Below are 22,609 nucleotides of genomic sequence, written 5' to 3' on the forward strand. Positions count from 1 at the left end.
ATCAGTACTTTGCTTACTGCTCACAAGAAATACAAAAGTGCTTTGCCGAAAATGTTGACACTGTACACCAATACATCATTGAATATGAAAATATAAAAACATAACCCGACATGCACAAAAAAGTGAGAGATGTTTTATTAAAAAAACATTGTTTTAGAGGTATTATGTTAGACTACATTGTGTTTGCTTTAAGGGCTATCACAGTTTTTGTCGTGGTTTTAAAGCGAGCTGGACAACAAACGATTGTACACTCATCAAAGCCTTGTTCACGTGTGGCAGCCAATCTTTCCACAAGCACAAACACATATAGTCCAAATGAAGCCAGACAGCACAGAAACACAGGGGAAGAGATTTGATGAAAGTAAATGCTGAGGTTTCAGTATCAAATTCTTCCAAATAACTATTACTTTTATTATCGACTCAGCAGCTTTAAAGTGCACATACATTTCATAAAACGTGATTTTATTCTATAGTTCACTGGACACTTCCGCATAAAGTATACACCTAACCAGGCAAGTGCACAGATGGGGGTCTAGCTGTGCCGTCCCACCTGCCCTTTTGCCCTCCCACTCGCCGAGTGCCCTTTTGGATGGTGGTATATATACTTTTTTGGTGTACAGGTTTGTTTTTGTTGTTCTGATCTCACTGCACCCAAGTCATTGTGACGTCATCAAGTTCAGATAAGAATTAGCCTTTAATCAATTATAGTGGGTACCTCTTTGTTTGGTGGTTAAGACCCAAGGATGAAATCTTATCAGGGAGTGATTTCACCTGCCCAGGGTCACTATAAGTCACTTAGCACAGTCACAGCTCTCTACACATTTACATTCAGGGGGAGAGCAGGTTTGATTCATGCACTGTTCTGTGTCATGTATTCATAACAATCTGTTTTACGTCCATCTGTCCTCAGGATACAGGCCTTTGTTTTGGTCATTCTGTATTGGACTTTATCATTCTCATCTACCCATTGATAGAAATAGCATAAAAATTAAAAAAATGACATCGCTGAGTACTGCTTGCAATTGATCATAAGAAAATCTACTGTAAACTCAATGTATATAATCTTGTTTGATTCAGTACATATTGGTTTTTCTACAAACAACCAACACATACAAAGGTTATTCATTCAGTGATATTGGGTGAGTGAGTAAAAATACTGCAAATGTTGTATTACACGTGTAATAAGCTATGATATCATAACCACAAAATGTTTGGTATCGGCGATCATTTAGACTACAAGAAAACTGCACTTGCAACTTTGGGGGGGAAGGTCGAGGAGGAGACTTACGTGTATGAAATCCCTAAAATAATGATAGATTCTTTTATTACTTAAAAAAATGTGTGACAAGTATATTACAGTATTTTGGTCTCTGTGTATTTCTGAATTAAAAGTGTTGAACTGTTGTCTCTATTATGTAAACAATGTTTTGAGAACCACTGCATAAGTACAACCACATATTATCAGGAATCAAGGTAAGACCCAAGTGCAGACTGTGTAAAGTAACAATGTTTATTGTAACCACAGGGGCAGGCAAACGACAGGTCGAGGCAGGCAGCGGTCGATAATCCAGAGCAGAGGCCAAGGTACAGGACGGCAGGCAGGCTCAGGGTCAGAGACAGGCAGTGGTCAGGTACAGGGCCAGGACAGGCAATGGTCAAAAACCAGGAGGACGAGAAAAAGAGAGACTATGAAAAAACAGGAGCTGAGACAAACCTCTGGTAGGCTTGAACAAACAAGACGAACTGGTAACAGGCAGACAGAAAACACAGGTATAAATACACAGGGAGGGGGGTAGAGACAGGCACAATGACAGGTGAAACAGATCAGGGCGTGACATCTATGGTATTGATCAACCTAATCTCCAGACAACACTCACAGTTCATCCTTCGTACAGTCCCCAGTCCGGACCACCATCACTGTGTCCGAGGGTTTTACCATCATCCAGGCGTACTTACACGGGTGCTCCTTGTTGCAGTCCTTCTGCCAGTAGATGAGGTTCCTGCGGTTTAGGTTGGCTCCAGCACAGGCGTCGTACCTCCAGCCCCCTCCCGCCACACCCCAAAACTTCAGTTCGGCACAGTTCTGGAAGTAGTTGTTGTCTCGGTCCATGGTGGTAAACCTCTGGTTGTCATGCAGGTAGTTCTCTGTGTCTTAGGTGAGAGTGTCTAAGGCAGAGCCCTGGAACAGACCAAGATGCAGCCTGAACCAAAACCGCTCTTCCTCCACCATAAAAGGACATACTTGCGCATCTTGGTGATGGCAATCTTTGTTCACTAGCTTGACACATAGCTTGTAGCGTCCAGGCCCTTGGGAGAGGTGGTGGAGGAGTTCATTCCCCAGCCAGTGGTCACCAGTCACCCTGCTTGTATTCGACACAGGTGCGGTTGAAGTCCACGCTGCTGTTAACCGTGATGTGCTGTACTACGGTCCAACTACCCTCTTGAATGGCGCAGTAGGCCAGGGTGGGGTAATCACCAGGCTGAATCAGGTACACTCCATCTCTGGCCTGAACCCCTGAACCCATCAACATCTCATAACAGTATCTGGGGTACTCTGCAGGGTGAAATAGCAACAAACTGAATTAACACCCACAGTACTTAGATCACACAAAGAGTTGATGGGTAACATGAGGTCAAGCTGAGTCAAAGCAGATAATCTGGATTGCTTTTTCTAAGCATTACTTACACCTATTCAAGGTGCTATGATGATGATTAAAGGGATACTTTAGGATTTTGGAAATTAAGCCCTTTATCTATTTCCCCAGACTCAGATGAACTGGTGGATTTGTATGTCTCTGCATGCAGTTTGAAGGAAGTTGCTAACTAGTGTTGGCGCAATGACTGGAAGTCTATGGCAACTGCTAGCATGCTAGTAGATATCATAGACTTCCAGACATTGCGCTAATCCTAATTAGCATTGGCACGCGAAACTAAATCAAATCAAATCAAATCAAATGTATTTATATAGCCCTTCGTACATCAGCTGATATCTCAAAGTGCTGTACAGAAACCCAGCCTAAAACCCCAAACAGCAAGCAATGCAGGTGTAGAAGCACGGTGGCTAGGAAAAACTCCCTAGAAAGGCCAAAACCTAGGAAGAAACCTAGAGAGGAACCAGGCTATGTGGGGTGGCCAGTCCTCTTCTGGCTGTGCCGGGTGGAGATTATAACAAAACATGGTCAAGATGTTCAAATGTTCATAAATGACCAGCATGGTCGAATAATAATAAGGCAGAACAGTTGAAACTGGAACAGCAGCACAGTCAGGTGGACTGGGGACAGCAAGGAGTCATCATGTCAGGTATTCCTGGGGCATGGTCCTAGGGCTCAGGTCCTCCGAGAGAGAGAAAAAAAGAGAGAATTAGAGAGAGCATATGTGGGATGGCCAGTCCTCTTCTGGCTGTGCCGGGTGGAGATTATAACAGAACATGGCCAAGATGTTCAAATGTTCATAAATGACCAGCATGGTCAAATAATATTAAGGCAGAACAGTTGAAACTGGAGCAGCAGCACAGCCAGGTGGACTGGGGACAGCAAGGAGTCATCATGTCAGGTAGTCCTGGGGCATGGTCCTAGGGCTCAGGTCCTCCGAGAGAGAGAAAGAGAGAAGGAGAGAATTAGAGAACGCACACCTAGATTCACACAGGACACCGAATAGGACAGGAGAAGTACTCCAGATATAACAAACTGACCCTAGCCCCCCGACACATAAACTACTACTGCAGCATAAATACTGGAGGCTGAGACAGGAGGGGTCAGGAGACACTGTGGCCCATTCCGAGGACACCCCCGGACAGGGCCAAACAGGAAGGATATAACCCCACCCACTTTGCCAAAGCACAGCCCCCACACCACTAGAGGGATATCTTCAACCACCAACTTACCATCCTGAGACAAGGCTGAGTATAGCCCACAAAGACCTCCGCCACGGCACAACCCAAGGGGGGGGCGCCAACCCAGACAGGATGACCACATCAGTGAATCAACCCACTCAGGTGACGCACCCCCTCCAGGGACGGCATGAGAGAGCCCCAGTAAGCCAGTGACTCAGCCCCTGTAATAGGGTTAGAGGCAGAGAATCCCAGTGGAAAGAGGGGAACCGGCCAGGCAGAGACAGCAAGGGCGGTTCGTTGCTCCAGAGCCTTTCCGTTCACCCTCCCACTCCTGGGCCAGACTACACTCAATCATATGACCCACTGAAGAGATGAGTCTTCAGTAGAGACTTAAAGGTTGAGACCGAGTTTGCGTCTCTGACATGGGTAGGCAGACCGTTCCATAAAAATGGAGCTCTATAGGAGAAAGCCCTGCCTCCAGCTGTTTGCTTAAAAATTCTAGGGACAATTAGGAGGCCTGCGTCTTGTGACCGTAGCGTACGTGTAGGTATGTACGGCAGGACCAAATCAGAGAGATAGGTAGGAGCAAGCCCATGTAATGCTTTGTAGGTTAGCAGTAAAACCTTGAAATCAGCCCTTGCTTTGACAGGAAGCCAGTGTAGAGAGGCTAGCACTGGAGTAATATGATCAAATTTTTTGGTTCTAGTCAGGATTCTAGCAGCCGAAACTACCTCTAACTTTTGTCATATAGGATGAAGACTCAGAGACATAAAAATTGTATCCACCAGTTCATCTGACTCTGAGGAAGTAGATAAGGGGCTTCATTGACAAAATCCCAAAGTATCCATTGAACCTGCCACTCCCTGTCTTTTCAGCGATGGACTAATCCTCATGGATATTGGCAGTTCCAACACACATGGGATTTCAACGTGTTTATCAAACATTGATGCTCTAACATCATTTCTCAGCTGTTTAGTATGACAAAAGTGTATCACAACGATACACAAATGCTCTTATTAGCAGATAACAAATGTGAAACGTGTAACAAGTGTATAGAAATGATGATGCAGAAGGGTCAATAAGTCATTCGGTCTAGACTTTGGCATTTGAACTACCTCCAGAATAATAATCAAAACAAACTTGTTTGTCTATCAGCAAAGATATGAGACTTAAAATGACCACACATAGCCCACACATACAGTAGGGCTTCTCATTCTACATCATCAGAGAAGTAAAGCCCTTCTCAATCAATACCATTTAAAGCCCAAATTAAATCCGCCTGAAATGATACATGACAGCTACAGATCAGACTATTTAAGGTATTTGGAAGTAAGTATTTTGATTATTATTTTTAAACACAAGTAGTGTAGGAATGTATTTGGAAATACACAGTTCCAAAACGCTATATACACACATTTTTCATAAGGGTGTTTTTTCATCAGAAATGATTGCTTATGATTGCCTTCTTGTGTGAGTGTGAAATAGTACTGTTCAGATGCTTTATTAATATATTTAGGATGTGTATTAAAATGTTTTTTTTGTTGCAAAATGCTATACAGTGCCTAGTGAAAGTCTATTCACCCCTTGCACAGTCTTCACATGTTTCTGCCTTTAAGGTAAATCTAAATAAGAAAGATTAAAGGATGGACAATTAAAGGATGGAATTATTTTCCCTATAGATCTACAAAACCTGCTCCACATATTCAAAGTGAAAGAAAGTTAGAGAAAATGTTCTAAATTAATTAACAATAAAATAACAAAGATGTCTTGATTGCGTAAGTCTTCACACCCCAGAGTCAATACTTGGTGGAAGCACCTTTGGCAGCCATTACAGCTGTGAATAATTTAAATAATATTCTACACATTTTACACATAAATACTCCCATGCATTTAAACCCAGGTCTGTTCGGTATTTGAAATAAGTACTTCAAATACTTCCAATAGCTGTAGTTGATTTAGGCCACATTATTTGAAAATATTCAAATACACAGAAGTATTTAAACATCAAATAATCAAATACACATATTTGAACCCAAGTCTGCTACAGATACAGCCACACGTTTTAATGTACAATCCATCTCTACATTTTGTTAGTAATGACATTACATGAACGTCCATACCATTAATTCCCTGGTTGAGGACCACCTTGTGCTCTTCAGAGGCCAGGAGACGTGTCCTTTCAGCTAGCAGGGATTCAGTGTGTACTCCCATCAGACTTATCACCAGTGCTGCTGCTAATGCCACCGTCCATGTCCCAAAACTCTTCTAACTGGATGTTCCTTCATGGTGAACGGACATGTGGATTCACCGAGTGGCAATGCATCATTTCTCAAACAATTTTACTACACCCCTTCGAGAGATAATTATCCATTTTCATACATGGACAAAAATATGTAATTCTACTCCTGTCACAGTTCATAGCACAACAGTCCACTGTATACAATGACTAGAAATCCTACTTTAGTAACAATGAAACCTACTAAACTGTAACGGATGAACACCCTTACCTCCACTGTTACTGCACCACTGCCTGTGTGTGCTGAGCTCTGTGACTATAAGCTGTCAAACATACAGTAAACTGTACTTTGATAGCACTAAACAGAGAGAGAAGGGCAGAGAGAGAGAGCAAACAAGGCTAATCAGGCTGCCAACCATAGACCCAGAGTCCACGGAGCTGCAGTCCTTTCCACACAGCCTCTACAGGCCAGTCACGACTGGACTTCAGCCTAAGCTTCCTTCATGTCACAATAGGAAACACCAAGGGTTAAAGCCAGCTTTCACTTATCTGTGTCAAGTGGGATTCATATCTCACCTTCCAAACACTTCCTCCACTCTTGGGAAGTAGAGATTGCAACCTTAGTCTTGGTGTTGCAATGTCAGTTTGTTTTAGTTGATCAAGTGGAACAACAAACAAAACATCTTTTAAAATGGACTATCAATCACACGCATACTGTAAATTTGTTTCCCCATCCCCACACCTCCTGTTCCACCTTGTTATGCAAATAGTGTTTTTAAAGCTATTTGTGATTTTAAAAAACTAATTACAAAGATAGATGATCTTCAACTATAAAGTCCTAAACGAAGCACCATAATGATAAGGCCTAAACAAAGCACCATAATGATAAGGCCTAAACAAAGCACCATAATGATAAGTCCTAAACAAAGCACCATAATGATAAGGCCTAAACAAAGCACCATAATGATAAGGCCTAAACAAAGCACCATAATGATAAGGCCTAAACAAAGCACCATAATGAGAAGTCCTAAACAAAGCACCATAATGATAAGGCCTAAACAAAGCACCATAATGATACGGCCTAAACAAAGCACCATAATGATAAGGCCTAAACAAAGCACCATAATGATAAGGCCTAAACAAAGCACCATAATGATACGGCCTAAACAAAGCACCATAATGAGAAGTCCTAAACAAAGCACCATAATGATAAGGCCTAAACAAAGCACCATAATGAGAAGTCCTAAACAAAGCACCATAATGATAAGGCCTAAACAAAGCACCATAATGATAAGGCCTAAACAAAGCACCATAATGAGAAGTCCTAAACAAAGCACCATAATGATAAGGCCTAAACAAAGCACCATAATGATACGGCCTAAACAAAGCACCATAATGAGAAGTCCTAAACAAAGCACCATAATGATAAGGCCTAAACAAAGCACCATAATGATACGGCCTAAACAAAGCACAATAATGATAAGGCCTAAGCAACTTATCTTCATGGTGATTAAATATACAGTAAATTGTGTGGTGGTTAATTTATATATTATCAAATGAGAAGAGACAAACGTATCACACAAGTTTATACTTAAACTGAACCTTTATTAGTGAGAGCTTTGAAATAGCGATGGCTGGTCGACAAATCACCGTCTCTGATGATTCCTTGAGAGCCCCGAGACAAAAGTACAAAGGTCTTTTATAGCCAAGATACACCCCTTTCAACCTTGGGGCCAAAGGCTAAGATTTGTTTGAAAGATACCTATAATACATAGCAGACTGTATCTGCTGTGCCATCAGTTTTTATTGTACAGACCAGTGTCTCGCCCTGCGACTCAAAACTGGAACCATCTCTCCCTGGTACGGTATAGAACAGAAACATTAATCCATGCCCTGGAATGCTCTTTAGGTTTTATCACCCAAAAGACATCGTAAATCTCGTGTCAGTTTGATCTCCCAGATGCCCATCCTCAGTAGAACACACATACAACTGTTAAGAATACTGTATTCTGTTGAATAAAACAACCATTTGATGCAATACAAGTATTATAACGTAATCTTGCAATTTTGCTCTCACATTCCCCCATTTCAAGAGTCCTCTCAACTTAAAAGAAAATTACAAGATTTAAGAACATTCGTTCACATGTCAAAAATGTATATACAGTGTATTCTACATAAACCAAGAAGCATAAAAGCAATAACTCATTGCATGGGTTCCTGCACATGACGGGCTGCTGTAGCACTGGCTCAGCCTCCTTCCAAGAAACTCAGCACTGTCTCCTATTTCAACCACCAACACATTTTCAAAGCATTCTAGCAATTTGTCTGGGAAGGTTATGATACAGTCATCTGCACGAACCCATGAAGAAAAACAAAAAATGCATACAGTTTATGAGATTCAAAGCTATATCTTCATAGACAGTGAAAAGCACATGTTTAGTGCATAATGCATTGCATGCAACAATGGAGGTTTAATAAAATAAGCTTTAGTTATCTATCACACTCCAATGGATCAGCATGGTATGGTGGAAATTATTATTTCCATCCCAGAAACTAAAATTAGCATATCTTGTTGGACAAATCCAGGTAGTGACTCCTAGTTAAAGTAAAACGTATTCCACTGGTGCCTAATGAACATGACCCAAGACAAGCATCACTATTCCACTATTTATAAGGCAATGCCTATAGAGCAAATAGATTAGACCTAATCAGTTTGACTCTCCAGATCAGAGTTCACCCTCTCCATTCACCAGGGCATGCTTAGAATTGTGTCAACATCTTTAGTTCATAACAACAATCAAAACAATCAATCCCTAATACATTAATGGCTTCACTCATATAGTTATTAACATACTAAACTCAAATCAATCCTTCCGTTTTAAAAATCATTCAGTTTCCAAATCATAATTAAAAACCCAATTAATTATCCAACCAAAATCTTGAATGACATTGCTCAGTGATTCAAATTGGTCCTAACACTCAAAGTAAAAAAAACTCAATTTAACACACATTGGCAGAATGTACATTTATATTAACATCCAGTATAATTATCCCATAATTCTACTATTACATTTTTGTATCACGATTATAATACAGATCCGTATCTCAATGCATTCTTAATCTAAATTACTATAATTTCATGTATTGTAGACCTCTACAATCAACCTGATACCCCAAAAGTCTAAAACAATTTTGGGCACAGTTGACAAACCCCGTCCTTCAGGCACTGATTCTTCTGGCGTCCTTTTCGTCTTCTTCAGATAGCTTTACAGTTCAAAGTGGATGGCCGTGATAATGTCCCAATTTCAATGTCACACCTGAGCCGCCATCACCTTTACCACCCATTATGTCTTGTCCATTCGTCAACCAGGATACCAGCAACACAAGAGAAGTTTAGAACAGATCCCTCCCCATGCTCACTCCATGTGGACTCCTCTCACACTCCTGAGAAAAGACATGAGAGAAAAGCAGTTGATAGCTTAGATTGGATGCTGTACACCGGTTGCTGGCTCGGACTCTTTTCTCTCGGTAGAAGTGGTTTGGAAAGCCTCCTTCAACGCCTTTGTCACTCTTCTTCAGCCAGTTAGAGGGGGTTTTGAAGTACACACACTGTTCGGTCCAATTATCTCTTCCATGCATTAAAATACCGTCTGATGTCACTTTTCATGATAGCCTCGAGAGGACAGATCAGAACAACAGTTTAGTTCAGTTCATTAACTACATGATAAATGATTACTTTTACCAATTATTCTTAATACAAATGTCTAAACATATGTCAAAGAGAATAACAACACATTCTATTGAAACTATTCTTTCAAATTGGCTTATACTCCCCATCACACTGTCAACTTCATCACATAGCCACAGGATCAGGAAGTTAGACCTATAACCCATCGGGAACAGAACAAACAACACAACAATACACTCCTTCACATATCACTCCATACACTCCTACACATCACTCAAGGTGTGTAAACTTCAATCCAAAACTTCAGAGGACTGTACCCTCCCCATTTTTAACACATTACTCTCCATGAGAGTAACACATTACTCTCCATGAGAGTAATGTGTAAAAACAAAAACACTACTACTGGTCAAAAAAATAAAACAAAAATTAAAATAACAAAATCAAATTAAAATCTTTACTCTTAAGAACTCCATAAAGAAAAATGATTGTACCCATATGGTCATAGGAACATATACTTAGGCAAAGGCAATGCCCTCTCCTTCTTCCAAATCACAAATATCATAATTATCAAATCAGTATTACAAATTACCTTAAATACATTATCCAAATGGCTTTCCAGCAGTTATCATTGTATAGACCAGTGTCTGGCCCTCCGACTCCAAACTGGAACCATCTCTCCCTGGTATGATATAGAACAGAAACATTAACTCATGCTCTGGAATGCTCTTTAGGTTTTATCACCGAAAAGACATCGTAGATCTCCTGTCAGTGTTATCTCCCAGAGGCCCATCCTCAGCAGAACACACACACACACAACTGTTAAGAATACTCTATTCTGTTGAATAAAACAACCATTTGATGCAATACAAGTATTATAACGTAATCTTGCAATTTTGCTCTCACAATTGAACCACATTTCTTCATTATTTTGGAGGACCTCTGCACTAAGACAACACATACAAGTACCTTATGAATAGGGGAAGTAATCTTTCCTAACCATGTGACCTGACAAATAAAAACGTAGTTATACTCTCGGTCCTAGTTATCGGCTCTAACTAGGGCTTGAGTATTTCAGTATAGCCTGACTAAAAATACATGAAAACTTCAGCTTTGCATTCGGGGCAGTGGCGGTTGCTAATAACTAATTGTGCTGTACTGCTGCCCGGCTGGCAGTCACTCTGGAGCTGTCGGCACTGACCAACACATGCTCCCACTGAGACTCACCTCTTCTCTCTCACCACTCAGTGTAGCCCCTATCGCTACCCTTTCTCTCCGACTCCATCAACCAACAGCCAACCATTCCACTCTGAAACACCACTGCCTGGCTGAACACAAAGGTGTCACATAACCTTACTGGCATTTTCATTTAAAAAAAAATGAATTTACAATAAAACAATTTCAAGTACAATTTTAATTCATCCAACACAACTTCAATTGGTTCTCTACTGTCACCAATCAATTGCACACACTTTCATCCTTTGGATTAATTTCATACCATTGAAATTTAGTGAGGTTAAGTCATGTTAGCAATTGTGGACAAGGGTTGGTCATCTCAAATTGTGATTAAAATGCTGTGCTCTCTGGCACTCTACAGCAGGCACTCTTTGGGCACTGTTTAGGAGCCCTCAAATTAATTTGGTAATGCTTTTGCACACATCAAAAGTCAAGTAGTGCATATCATTGTGTCACAAGTCTATTGTGTTCTTATGTGGTTTCCAACTCTCCAACGACATGTCATCAGGACTGGACTGGAGCTTGGCATGGGCCACCATTGCGATCAGGGCAATTGTAACAGGTAATAGTCTATAACCTAGAAAACAAGAACAAAGATGACAGAAATTTCACTAACACTATTTGCACTTGTCTTAGATATATTCAAATTACCATGTACCGTAAATTAGAACCCACCTTTGCTATTTCACCTGCACTTCCTGGAACTGAACTCAAATGAGGCTGCTGGTTCCAAAACTCCTTTAGCTGCTGTTTGAACACTTGGATATTTCTGCAATGATCATTAAAAACAGAGAGGTTTTAGTTACACATGGGGCGTGCCTGCACCACAAAGAATACACATCTCCATAGCTTCCAGTCAGCATGTTAAGTAAACATACCCATCCATAGATTGCGTGTCAGTTCCTCCACTTGCTGAGAGCTCTGGCCACCAATGTCTTAATACTGACTGTACCAATCGTAAACCAGCTACCAGGTGCCTGCAAGACCACATGGGATTAGTTTAGTTGGATTTTCAAGAATTTGTAATGAAAAGTGTGTCATTAACGGTGGTACTCACTCTTCATATGGAGTAGTGAGGACCTTTTTCACTAGGGGGAAAAGGTCAACACAACAGCCAATGGAAACGCTGGGTGACTCTGACTCACCATCAAGGCTATCGGTGAAAGATAGAAAATAAATGTCATGAAACTTCAATTGTAATCATTGCTTTTTACCCCTAAAAATAAAATGAGAAATGTACCTTTTTGTTATCACTGGAAGAAAATCAACAAACACACCAGTGTCTTGGATCCTGAGGGAGAAAAGAGCTTTGCTATTATAGAATCACAACTTTGTGTCAATAAAGCCTTAGATATTTCAATCTTGACAAGTTCTACCGTACCTTAAAAAATACGTAAGCAGTTCTCCAACATTTCTTTGCCACAGGGTCAAAGCTACACTCAGTCTCAGATTTCTTCCAAAGAGCACCTCTGTCATTGTGTTGTGGTCTTTTGATAACTGAAAAACAGCAGAGCGGTGATGGAATACATTCAAATATTTGTGACAACAAGCATATCACGATGATAAGATAATGAGACAACCCACCCATTAGACAAATATAATACACTACTGATATTTCACACCTCTATGAAGTAGTCACTGTTTTTTGAACCAGCCTCATCAGTCTTGTTAGGATGGGGGGCAGTGAGTGGAAACTCCCATGGGTCCATATAGAATATCTCTTCCATGTCGGGCACACAGGCCATTTCGTTCTCCTTGTTGGCCACATCACAAGTTTTCCATGTGGCTGGCTGCTTCCTTCGACAGATATTGAGATGGTGGGTCTTCCTCTTACACGACACAACCCGCTTCTGTCTCCCTGCCGGACATCTACAGTATGAAACATAAATATGACTGAATACTCAGAAATACTACACTCAATCATAAATGATATGAAACAATGAAAAAAGGTGTGTGCGTTGTTCCAGTTGAAGATTTCATTAGTGGCAATCAGCAGTTGAACAATACCCCCGCCCCTGTTTTGGTAAAAAGCAGGATGGGGCTGGAGAAATGTAACCACTCTCAAATTCATAGAGCTACGGATGCAATGACTGACTTTTCATGATATCAAAATTATAGTTATAACCATGTTTTGAGGCTATATAGTGTTTGTTACTGTCACGTTCTGACCTCTATTTCTGTTGTTTTGTATTTATTTAGTATGGTCAGGGCGTGAGTTGGGTGGGCAGTCTATGTTTGTTTTTCTATGTTTTGGGGCATTTCTATGTTTTCGGCCTAGTATGGTTCTCAATCAGAGGCAGGTGTCATTAGTTGTCTCTGATTGAGAATCATACTTAGGTAGCCTGGGTTTCACTGTGTGTTTGTGGGTGATTGTTCCTGTCACTGTGTTTGTTGTCACAGGATAGGACTGTTTTGCGTTTTCACATTTCTTGTTTTTGTTAGTTTGTTCATGTGTAGTGATTTATTAAAACATGAATAACCACCACGCTGCGCTTTGGTCCGCTTCTCTTCCTCCTACAGAATCACCCACCCACCAAGGACCAAGCGGCGTGGTAAACAGAGGCAGCAGCAACAGCAGCAGCAGGAGAAGCGACTGGTGCAGCAGGAGCAACAGCAGCAGCAGCAAAAGCAGCAGCAGGAGGAGCAACAGCAGCAGCAGCAAAAGCAGCAGTGGGAGGAGCAACAGCAGCAGCAGCAAAAGCAGCAGTGGGAGAGGCTGCACTACTTGGAGAGATGGACTTGGGAGGAGATTCTAGACGGGAAAGGACCCTGGGCAGAGCCAGGAGAATATTGCCGCCCCAAGGCCGAGCTGGAGGCAGCAAAAGCAGAGAGGCGGCATTATGAGGAACTAGCACGGCAGAGCGGATGGAAGCCCGAGAGTCACCCCCAAAAATTTATTGGGGGGGGGCACAGGGGGAGTGTGGCAGAGTCAGGAGTCAGACCTGAGCCAACTCCCCCCGTTTATCGTGAGGAGCCAAGGAGGAGCTCAGAACCAGAGCTGGTGTTGGAGGTGAGCGAAGCAGAGACTGTGAAGGAGTTAATGGGGAAATTGGAGGAGAGTGATATGAGGGACTTGCTGGTTTGGTGCATGAGGCACGACATTCGCCCGACGGAGCGTGTCAGGGATTTAATGGCACCGGGGTCAGCTCTCCATACTCATCCTGAGGTGCGTGCGAGGGGTCTGGTGAAGACTGTGCCAGCCTCACGCACCAGGCCTCCTGTGCATCTCCCTAGCCTTGCACGTCCTGTGCCATCTCAGCACTACAGTGCTCCTAGCAGTGCTAACTGTGGCGGGCGTGGTGCTGGTCAGGCACCGTGTTATGCAGTTGTGCGCACGGTGTCCCCAGTACGCGTGCTTAGCCCGGTGCGCTACATCCCAGCTCCCCACATCTGCCGGGCTAGGGTGAAGATCCAGCCAGGGCGGTTGGTGCCAGCCCTGCTCTCAAGATCTCCAGTACGCCTTCACGGCCCGGTCTATCCGTCACCACCTCCACGCACCAGCCCTCCGGTGGCAGCCCCCCGTACCAGGCTGTCTCTCCGGCCCATCCTTACAGGGGCTTCCTCCTCTCCAGCGCTGCCGGAGCCTCCCGCCTGTCCGGCGCCTCTGCCGGAGCCTCCTGCCTGTCCGGCGCCTCTGCCGGAGCCTCCCGCCTGTCCGGCGCCGCTGCCGGAGCCTCCCGCCTGTCCGGCGCCTCTGCCGGAGCCTCCCGCCTGTCCGGCGCCTCTGCCGGAGCCTCCCGCCTGTCCGGCGCCTCTGCCGGAGCCTCCCGCCTGTCCGGCGCCGCTGCCGGAGCCTCCCGCCTGTCCGGCGCCTCTGCCGGAGCCTCCCGCCTGTCCGGCGCCGCTGCCGGAGCCTCCCGCCTGTCCGGCGCCTCTGCCGGAGCCTCCCGCCTGTCCGGCGCCTCTGCCGGAGCCTCCCGCCTGTCCGGCGCCTCTGCCGGAGCCTCCCGCCTGTCCGGCGCCTCTGCCGGAGCCTCCCGCCTGTCCGGCGCCTCTGCCGGAGCCTCCCGCCTGTCCGGCGCCTCTGCCGGAGCCTCCCGCCTGTCCGGCGCCTCTGCCGGAGCCTCCCGCCTGTCCGGCGCCGCTGCCGGAGCCTCCCGCCTGTCCGGCGCCGCTGCCGGAGCCTCCCGGCGCTACCAGGGCCTTCCTCTTCTCCAGCGTTGCCGGAGCTTCCCGTCTGCCCAGCGCCAGCTGAGCTTCCCGTCTGCCCAGCGCCAGCTGAGCTTCCCGTCTGCCCAGCGCCAGCTGAGCTTCCCGTCTGCCCAGCGCCGCCAGTGCCGCCCGTCTGCCAGGAGCCGCCAGTGCCGCCCGTCTGCCAGGAGCCGCCAGTGCCGCCCGTCAGCCAGGGGCCGCCAGTGCCGCCAGTCAGCCAGGGGCCGCCAGTGCCGCCAGTCAGCCAGGGGCCGCCAGTGCCGCCAGTCAGCCAGGGGCCGCCAGTGCCGCCAGTCAGCCAGGGGCCGCCAGTCAGCCAGGGGCCGCCAGTGCCGCCAGTAAGCCAGGGGCCGCCAGTAAGCCAGGGGCCGCCAGTGCCGCCAGTCAGCCAGGGGCCGCCAGTAAGCCAGGGGCCGCCAGTGCCGTCAGTCAGCCAGGGGCCGCCCGAGCAGCTGCCCCTCTGTCCCAAGCTGCTGCCGCCCCTCTGTCCCGAGCAGCTGTCCCTCTGTCCCGAGCAGCTGTCCCTCTGTCCCGAGCAGCTGTCCCTCTGTCCCGAGCAGCTGTCCCGAGCAGCTGCCCCTCTGTCCCGAGCAGCTGCCCCCCCTCTGTCCCGAGCAGCTATCGCCCCTCTGTCCCGAGCTGCTATCGCCCCTCTGTCCCGAGCTGCTATCGCCCCTCTGTCCCGAGCAGCTGCCCCTCTGTCCCGAGCAGTTGTCCCTCTGTCCCGAGCAGCTGCTTCACCTCTGTCCCGAGCTGCCCCTCTGTCCTGAGCAGCCCCTCTGTCCAGTGGGGTCATTGAGAGGGGTGGCCATGGTGAGTAAGCCAGGGAGGCGGACAATAAGGCGGACTAAGACAATGGTGAAGTGGGGTCCGCGTCCCGCGCCAGAGCCGCCACCGCGGACAGACGCCCACCCAGACCCTCCCCTATCGGTCAAGGTTTTGCGGCCGGAGTCCGCACCTTTGGGGGGGGGTACTGTCACGTTCTGACCTCTATTTCTGTTGTTTTGTATTTATTTAGTATGGTCAGGGCGTGAGTTGGGTGGGCAGTCTATGTTTGTTTTTCTATGTTTTGGGGCATTTCTATGTTTTCGGCCTAGTATGGTTCTCAATCAGAGGCAGGTGTCATTAGTTGTCTCTGATTGAGAATCATACTTAGGTAGCCTGGGTTTCACTGTGTGTTTGTGGGTGATTGTTCCTGTCACTGTGTTTGTTGTCACAGGATAGGACTGTTTTGCGTTTTCACATTTCTTGTTTTTGTTAGTTTGTTCATGTGTAGTGATTTATTAAAACATGAATAACCACCACGCTGCGCTTTGGTCCGCTTCTCTTCCTCCTACAGACGAACGCCCTTACAGTTACATTTTCTTTGTTTACAAACATTGGAGTAAGACAAGCTTATATTTGGTTCTGATGGGGTAAAATAGTTTAACTAAGCTCATGAGGCAAAACAAAGTTATATTCTTCAAGAATCCATAGGTATCATTAATTTATACATACAAAGATGAATGTAGCAATGGCAGATTGCCCCTTTAAACCCGTACTTTTGAAATGGCAAAAACCTACCTCTTCTTCTTAACGTCTTCCTTTTTATAGAAATCCAACTAAAAGGTAAAGACATATTACAAAATCAATTTCAATTAATTGTATGGAGGTGTTACCAAAACATTGCTGATGCAGTTCTATAATGTCTATAATGTGTTGTTACAGTAATATAATAGACTGCAATTGAGAAGAATCATAACCCCTCCCTGCCGAAACGTACCTCCTTGGTGTACTTTGGATGAGAGTAGCATACTCTGTACTGGACCATGTCCTGCTCTTCAAGGCTTTGATATTCTCCCTCTTCACTATCATGCTCCTCTGGCTCCTCCGAGTCCATCATCAATATCCTGGAGGGTAAAGTACACATTGCAATCAATATACATCAAAACTCCTCACACAAACACAAAGCTCTGTAATGGGAATATCCAGAGAGACAATGTACAGCTGTTTGTATAAGAACAACTGTTTGAAGGGTTGACAGCCTAGCGAGAACCTGATTTACATCACACTGAACATACACTTAAAAAAGTCAGAGATACATTAAGGGGCACAATTATTCCCAGGTTTTTCTTTGGGCCTATGTTTGCATAGGGAAATAATGTGTAATTACATATCTAGCTACACCATGCAGCGGGGTAAACGTGTTTTACCCACAATTCCTCGCGGGCACGTTGTTTATTATTTTTTAATAATGACGTAGCCAGAAAAGGAGAGCAAGGCTAGCTATGTTTAGTGCCACTTTTGGTTATGTTGCACATTTCAATTCATAGGAAGCTAATGTCCGTTTACCATTGTCACGATACATATCTCTCTTAAAGTTATCAGCCAGTAAAACCGGCATTGTAGTTTAAACATTTGCAGCAAGCGAGCTCGAGACAGCAGTAGAATGTGGAAGGATAGCTACAGATGAGCTCAATTAACGTTGCTTGTTAGATAACTAAAACTTCCTCGAGCTAACCTATTGTAATAGATTGCTATTAGCTGCAATCACCTACCTGTCAGTGTTGATAGACGTTCTAAGATTTTCTGATCTCACAAGGCTGGTTTTGCTATCCGTTCGCCTTGGTTTCTTAACCCAACCGGAGCCCCTGTTACTTTTCTCAACAATGACCAGACACTGTTGGGGATTCATAAATGCACTTATTGAACAATAGGAATACTGGACTATTGTTGTGCACCCCCTAGTGTTCAACGTGCTTGGTGCACTCCAATTCAAAATGTAAATATTAACTGCTTCAAATACAGAATTAATGAATTATCTATTTTTGGTAACTTTTAGGTTCATCCTATTCTCGTAGTGGATTGGATCTTTCACTGCTTCACTCTAAAATACTATTTTAATAGAACGTTAAGGCTGCTTGTATGGAGGCAATCACAAAGTGATACAGTTCTCATCCGTTAGACAGCCAATGCAAGAACATATTAACTCAAAGTGAATGAATTGTCCTTTAAATGAGAACACATCAACAATCACAAGCACACATCAACAATCACATCTGCTTTTATTGACTCATCATGCCTTGCCACACTGCATTTTGCTGACTACACAGGCTGCTGTTTCATCAGTTTGGTAGACTGATTCTGACATCCTTATCAGAGAAACACTGACTGATTGACTGATTGTGCAGTCCTCTAGCACTACTGTATAAAACACTAGCACTACTGTATAATACACTAGCACTACTATATAGTACACTAGCACCACTGTATAATACTCTAGAACTACTATATAGTACACTAGCACTACTATATAGTACACTAAGCACTACTGTATAATACACTAGCACTACTATATAGTACACTAGCACCACTGTATAATACTCTAGAACTACTATATAGTACACTAGCACTACTATATAGTACACTAAGCACTACTGTATAATACACTAGCACTACTATATAGTACACTAGCACCACTGTATAATACTCTAGAACTACTGTATAGTACACTAGCACTACTATATAGTACACTAAGCACTACTGTATAATACACTAGCAATACTGTATAGCACACTAGCACCACTGTATAGTGCACTGGCACTACTGTATAAAACACAAGAACTACTTTATAATACACTAGCACTACTATATAGTACACTAGCACCACTGTATAGTACTCTAGCAATACTATATAGTACACTAGCACTACTATATAATACACTAGCACTACTGTGTAATACACTAACACTACCATATAATACACTAAAACTACTATACAACACACTAACGCTACTATAATACACTAGCACTACTATATAGTCCATTAGCACTACTGTATATTACACTAGCACTACTGTACTAACAAGTCATATCCAGTGAGTTTAACCAAATGTTTAATTCTCAAATCCTGTCAACAGGGATATCAAAAGCACAGACTTGTGAGTTATTGAACAATACTAGCGTTTTAAGTGAGTTTCTCCCAGCTTATGTAAGTGGATCAGTAAGTATCCAGGGAGGTAACTCTATCTAGGTTGGCAGGGTGAGCAGTCTGATCAGCAGGCCCCCTCGCTGGATAACGTTGGGGCTTTTCTCCCCAGGACTCCCTGCCTCTATGGAGATGACCTGGACCACCATCAATGAGACAGAGGAGAGTACCATGGAGTACGGCCTGTGGAGGGGGACTGTTTGAGCTGACCGCCAAGAGCAACGCAACTCTTTTTAAAATGTATTTTACCTTTATTTAACTAGGTAAGTCAGTTAAGAACAAATTCTCATTTTCAATGACGGCCTAGGAACAGTGGGTTAACTGCCTTGTTCAGGGACAGAACGACAGATTTTTTTATGGACGGGATCAGAAGTGAGGGAGATCCACATACACAGGGTCACACTCACTGCCCTGAGACCTGCCTCTGCTTATGGTAGGGTTCCATGTTCACCGAACTAGCATGATGGATGTTTATGGCCTGTCACATTCGGTCATCATTATAGTATTGATAGAACAGTGTTTTCTTTCCTGTGTTCACTGCAGTGTACCACTGTGGCAGTGAGGCTGGCTGGAGTGATGTGTTCTCCTTTACTGCTCTGAATGAGAGTGCTAGCTGGAGTCCCAGGTTTTCCATCTATGGGGACATGGGCAATGAGAACCCTCAGTCTCTGGCCAGACTGCAGTAGTAGACCCAGGTCGGCAGCATTTATGATCTCATCCTAAGTGGTATGCGGCTAACTCCCGACTGATTGTCATAAGTGAATAGCATATCAATGTTGCCGGGGCATAATAACTTCAATCATAGTGGTGTATAATTGTGGTTAACTTTGTGTCACACCCTGATCTGTTTCACCTGTCCTTGTGCTTGTTTCAGGCATCCAGGAGGGTGCCTGGAACCCGGAAGAGCTGTTTGACACGTTCCTGCACGGATTTTCAGAGGAAGTAAAGGACGATCTTGCAGCCCAGGAACTACCGATGGATCTCGACTTATTCATCGCTTTAAACATCCGGATCGATGGTCGGCTACGGGAAAGTAGGAGGGAGAAGAGGTCTGATTGTGGTCCCAATCGCTCACTCAAGGATCCCACCTTGCATCTGATGAACTCCGGAAGTCCCCGGTGTCTTCGTCCCCAAAAGGATCTAAGTTTACCCGAGTTCCTCCAAGAGCCTCCGAAGACTGACAATTTGCCCCTAGCCGATGCAGCCGAAGGAGTATGCAGACTTAACACCCAGAGTTGTCTGTATTGCAGTACTGTCGGTCATTATGTGTCTACCTGTCTCTTCAAGAGACCTAGCTCATTGGTAGGAATGAGTACTCTGGTGGGTCTTAAGGATAATGTTGCTTCTTCCCCTACTCACCCCCCTCTCTATGCCACCCTGTGGTGGGGCGACCAGTCCAAGTCTCTCCAGATACTCATCGACTCGGGGGCCGATATGAGTCTTATGGATGTTACCATGGCATCCAAGCTGGGCATCCCCACTCAACCCCTCTCCATTCCTATGGATGTTAGAGCACTGGACGGGCGCTCTATAGGCCGGGTCACCCACCATACCATCCCCAACAACCTACGAGTGTCAGGGAATCACAGCGAGACGATCCAATTCCTCCTAATTGAGTCTCCGCAGATTCCTGTGGTATTCGGCTCCAGAGACACAATCCCTCGATTGACTGGTCTACTGGTGCCATCGAGCCCGTTCTGCCATGCCCATTGCATGAAATCAATAGCCCCTCTGCTGTTCCTCCTCTGTTGCCCCGTACCCTCCATATACTTCCTACTTTTCATCTGTCTAGATCTAAACCCATGTCTCACAGCCCTTTGTCTGCTGTTTGTTCAAGTCAACCAGCGTTTTGTCTCAGCTCCTGCTTTTCCCTAGTCTCTCTTTTTCTAGTCATCCTGGTTTCGACCCTTGCCTGTCCTGACTCTGGGCCTTCCTGCTTTCCTGTGCCTTTGCCCCTACTCTGGATTACTGACCTCTGCCTGACCTCACCCTGCCTGCCGTCCTGTACCTTGGCCACACTACTCTGGATTATCAACCCCTGCCTGCCTTGAACTGTCGTTTGCCTGCCCCTGTTGTTGCAATAACCATTGTTACTTCAACACAGTCTGCATTTGGGTCTTACCTGAAACCTCATAGGTTTAATATGGAGCACACTTTGGAAAAATTGTGCAAAGCATGACGAATATGTGCTTTTTTGTTTTCTAGGGGACTTTGCATGTGACATGGATGAGGTAAAATTTCAAAATATTTTAGTTTTCTGTACATGCTTGTCCATCACTGGTCAGTTGGTAGAATGATACACATACCATTTATGCTCAGCACTTTCTCATGGGATTTTCATGAAGTTAAACTATGGCATACAGGGGGCACACTCAAAGCTTATGGTATCCTCAGGGTAAGATGTAAAAGTGGGCTCTGTCGTCATGAGCCTAGACCACTAAAGGCCATCTGGGTATCTGTCTAGATCCATGATGATATATGAGATAGAGCCACTCTGCCCCTTCTCAGTCTTATCTCTAGTGTTCCACATTTCATCAGCAGATCTTCTGGAATTAGGGACATAACACCTATGAAGTACAGCACCAGGGCTCTATTCAGCCGAGACAGAGGCCATGTTTCCCTAAACCTAACTGGCCAGCGCTCTTCACAATTACTATGACATATACGGATATTAATCCCCAGTGGTATACATCAGCGGCTGCTGTTTCCCTGAAATTAAAAAGCAAAGTTGGCTCATTTTATACTTTTCTCAAACATGGAGAAAAATGCTGGACATTAATGAGCAGACAACCTCAAAAATTAATAACTGCAAATTCATGCTGAGTTTGAACTGGAATGTCTAACTCTGTTCCGCGGCTTCCTTGATATTATAAATAGAAAAACAGAAATAGAAATTCTGTCTGAAAGCTCATTAAGGGCAATGGCCACTGAAAACCAGAAGACGGCCATGCCATCCACCGCAATGTGTACATAAGCTCAATTGCCACCATTAGAATTTGTGAAATTAACAGTTCTGGTTTCATTGGGGTTTTGTTTGGTATGCAAATGGAACATTCCTAAAGTTGTCTGGAAAGATTTACAGTACTTTAGCTTTAGATAATTGAATGTGCTTTTTACATTTATTCTGTGAGCGTTATTATTTCAGACTTCATTAGCACTAATACTGTGTATTATGCTGTGGCAAATGACTAAATCAAACTTTTTCAGGGCAACGGTAGGATTGGAGATGAGTTCATGCGTCAGATCCAGTCCATAGCTGTCTACGTGTCCTATATGACCTGTCCTGGGAGCCACAAGGCTGCATAGTGAGTAGGACCTGAACTTGACCCTATCTACTTATTTACTCCTCTCTCTCTCGCTCTTTCACTTTCTCACACCCACACACACCCACACACACACAGGCACCAGTCATTCAGTGTTAAACTGATGATAAAAACTGACAGTATTACGAAATCTTCATAAACAGTGAGTCAACATGGTTGAAGTCTGCTTACTTTCTGC

The 22,609-nt window shown here is 44.4% G+C and overlaps 1 protein-coding gene and 2 pseudogenes across 1 annotated transcript; 1 reads left to right on the forward strand and 2 right to left on the reverse strand.

Annotated features, from left to right (window-relative positions):
* Window position 1: 1 nt before the first annotated feature.
* On the reverse strand, window positions 2-6,333 carry LOC139384068 (fibrinogen-like protein 1-like protein; annotated as a pseudogene).
* A 4,816-nt stretch (window positions 6,334-11,149) lies between these two features.
* On the reverse strand, window positions 11,150-17,818 carry LOC139384067 (KATNB1-like protein 1). The gene is made up of 10 exons (XM_071128704.1): window positions 17,679-17,818; window positions 16,904-17,030; window positions 16,705-16,742; window positions 12,612-12,858; window positions 12,371-12,486; window positions 12,230-12,280; window positions 12,047-12,142; window positions 11,868-11,966; window positions 11,665-11,758; window positions 11,150-11,566 (listed from the first exon to the last, which is right to left on the reverse strand). Exons 1-10 carry the CDS (start codon window positions 17,813-17,815, stop codon window positions 11,534-11,536), a joined length of 1,038 nt encoding a protein of 345 aa, XP_070984805.1. The 5' UTR covers window positions 17,816-17,818; the 3' UTR covers window positions 11,150-11,533.
* A 1,194-nt stretch (window positions 17,819-19,012) lies between these two features.
* LOC139383573 (acid phosphatase type 7-like) lies at window positions 19,013-22,414 on the forward strand (annotated as a pseudogene).
* The last annotated feature ends 195 nt before the right edge of the window (window positions 22,415-22,609 follow it).

Source organism: Oncorhynchus clarkii, chromosome 25, assembly GCF_045791955.1.
Source record: "Oncorhynchus clarkii lewisi isolate Uvic-CL-2024 chromosome 25, UVic_Ocla_1.0, whole genome shotgun sequence".
Lineage (NCBI taxonomy): Eukaryota > Metazoa > Chordata > Actinopteri > Salmoniformes > Salmonidae > Oncorhynchus > Oncorhynchus clarkii.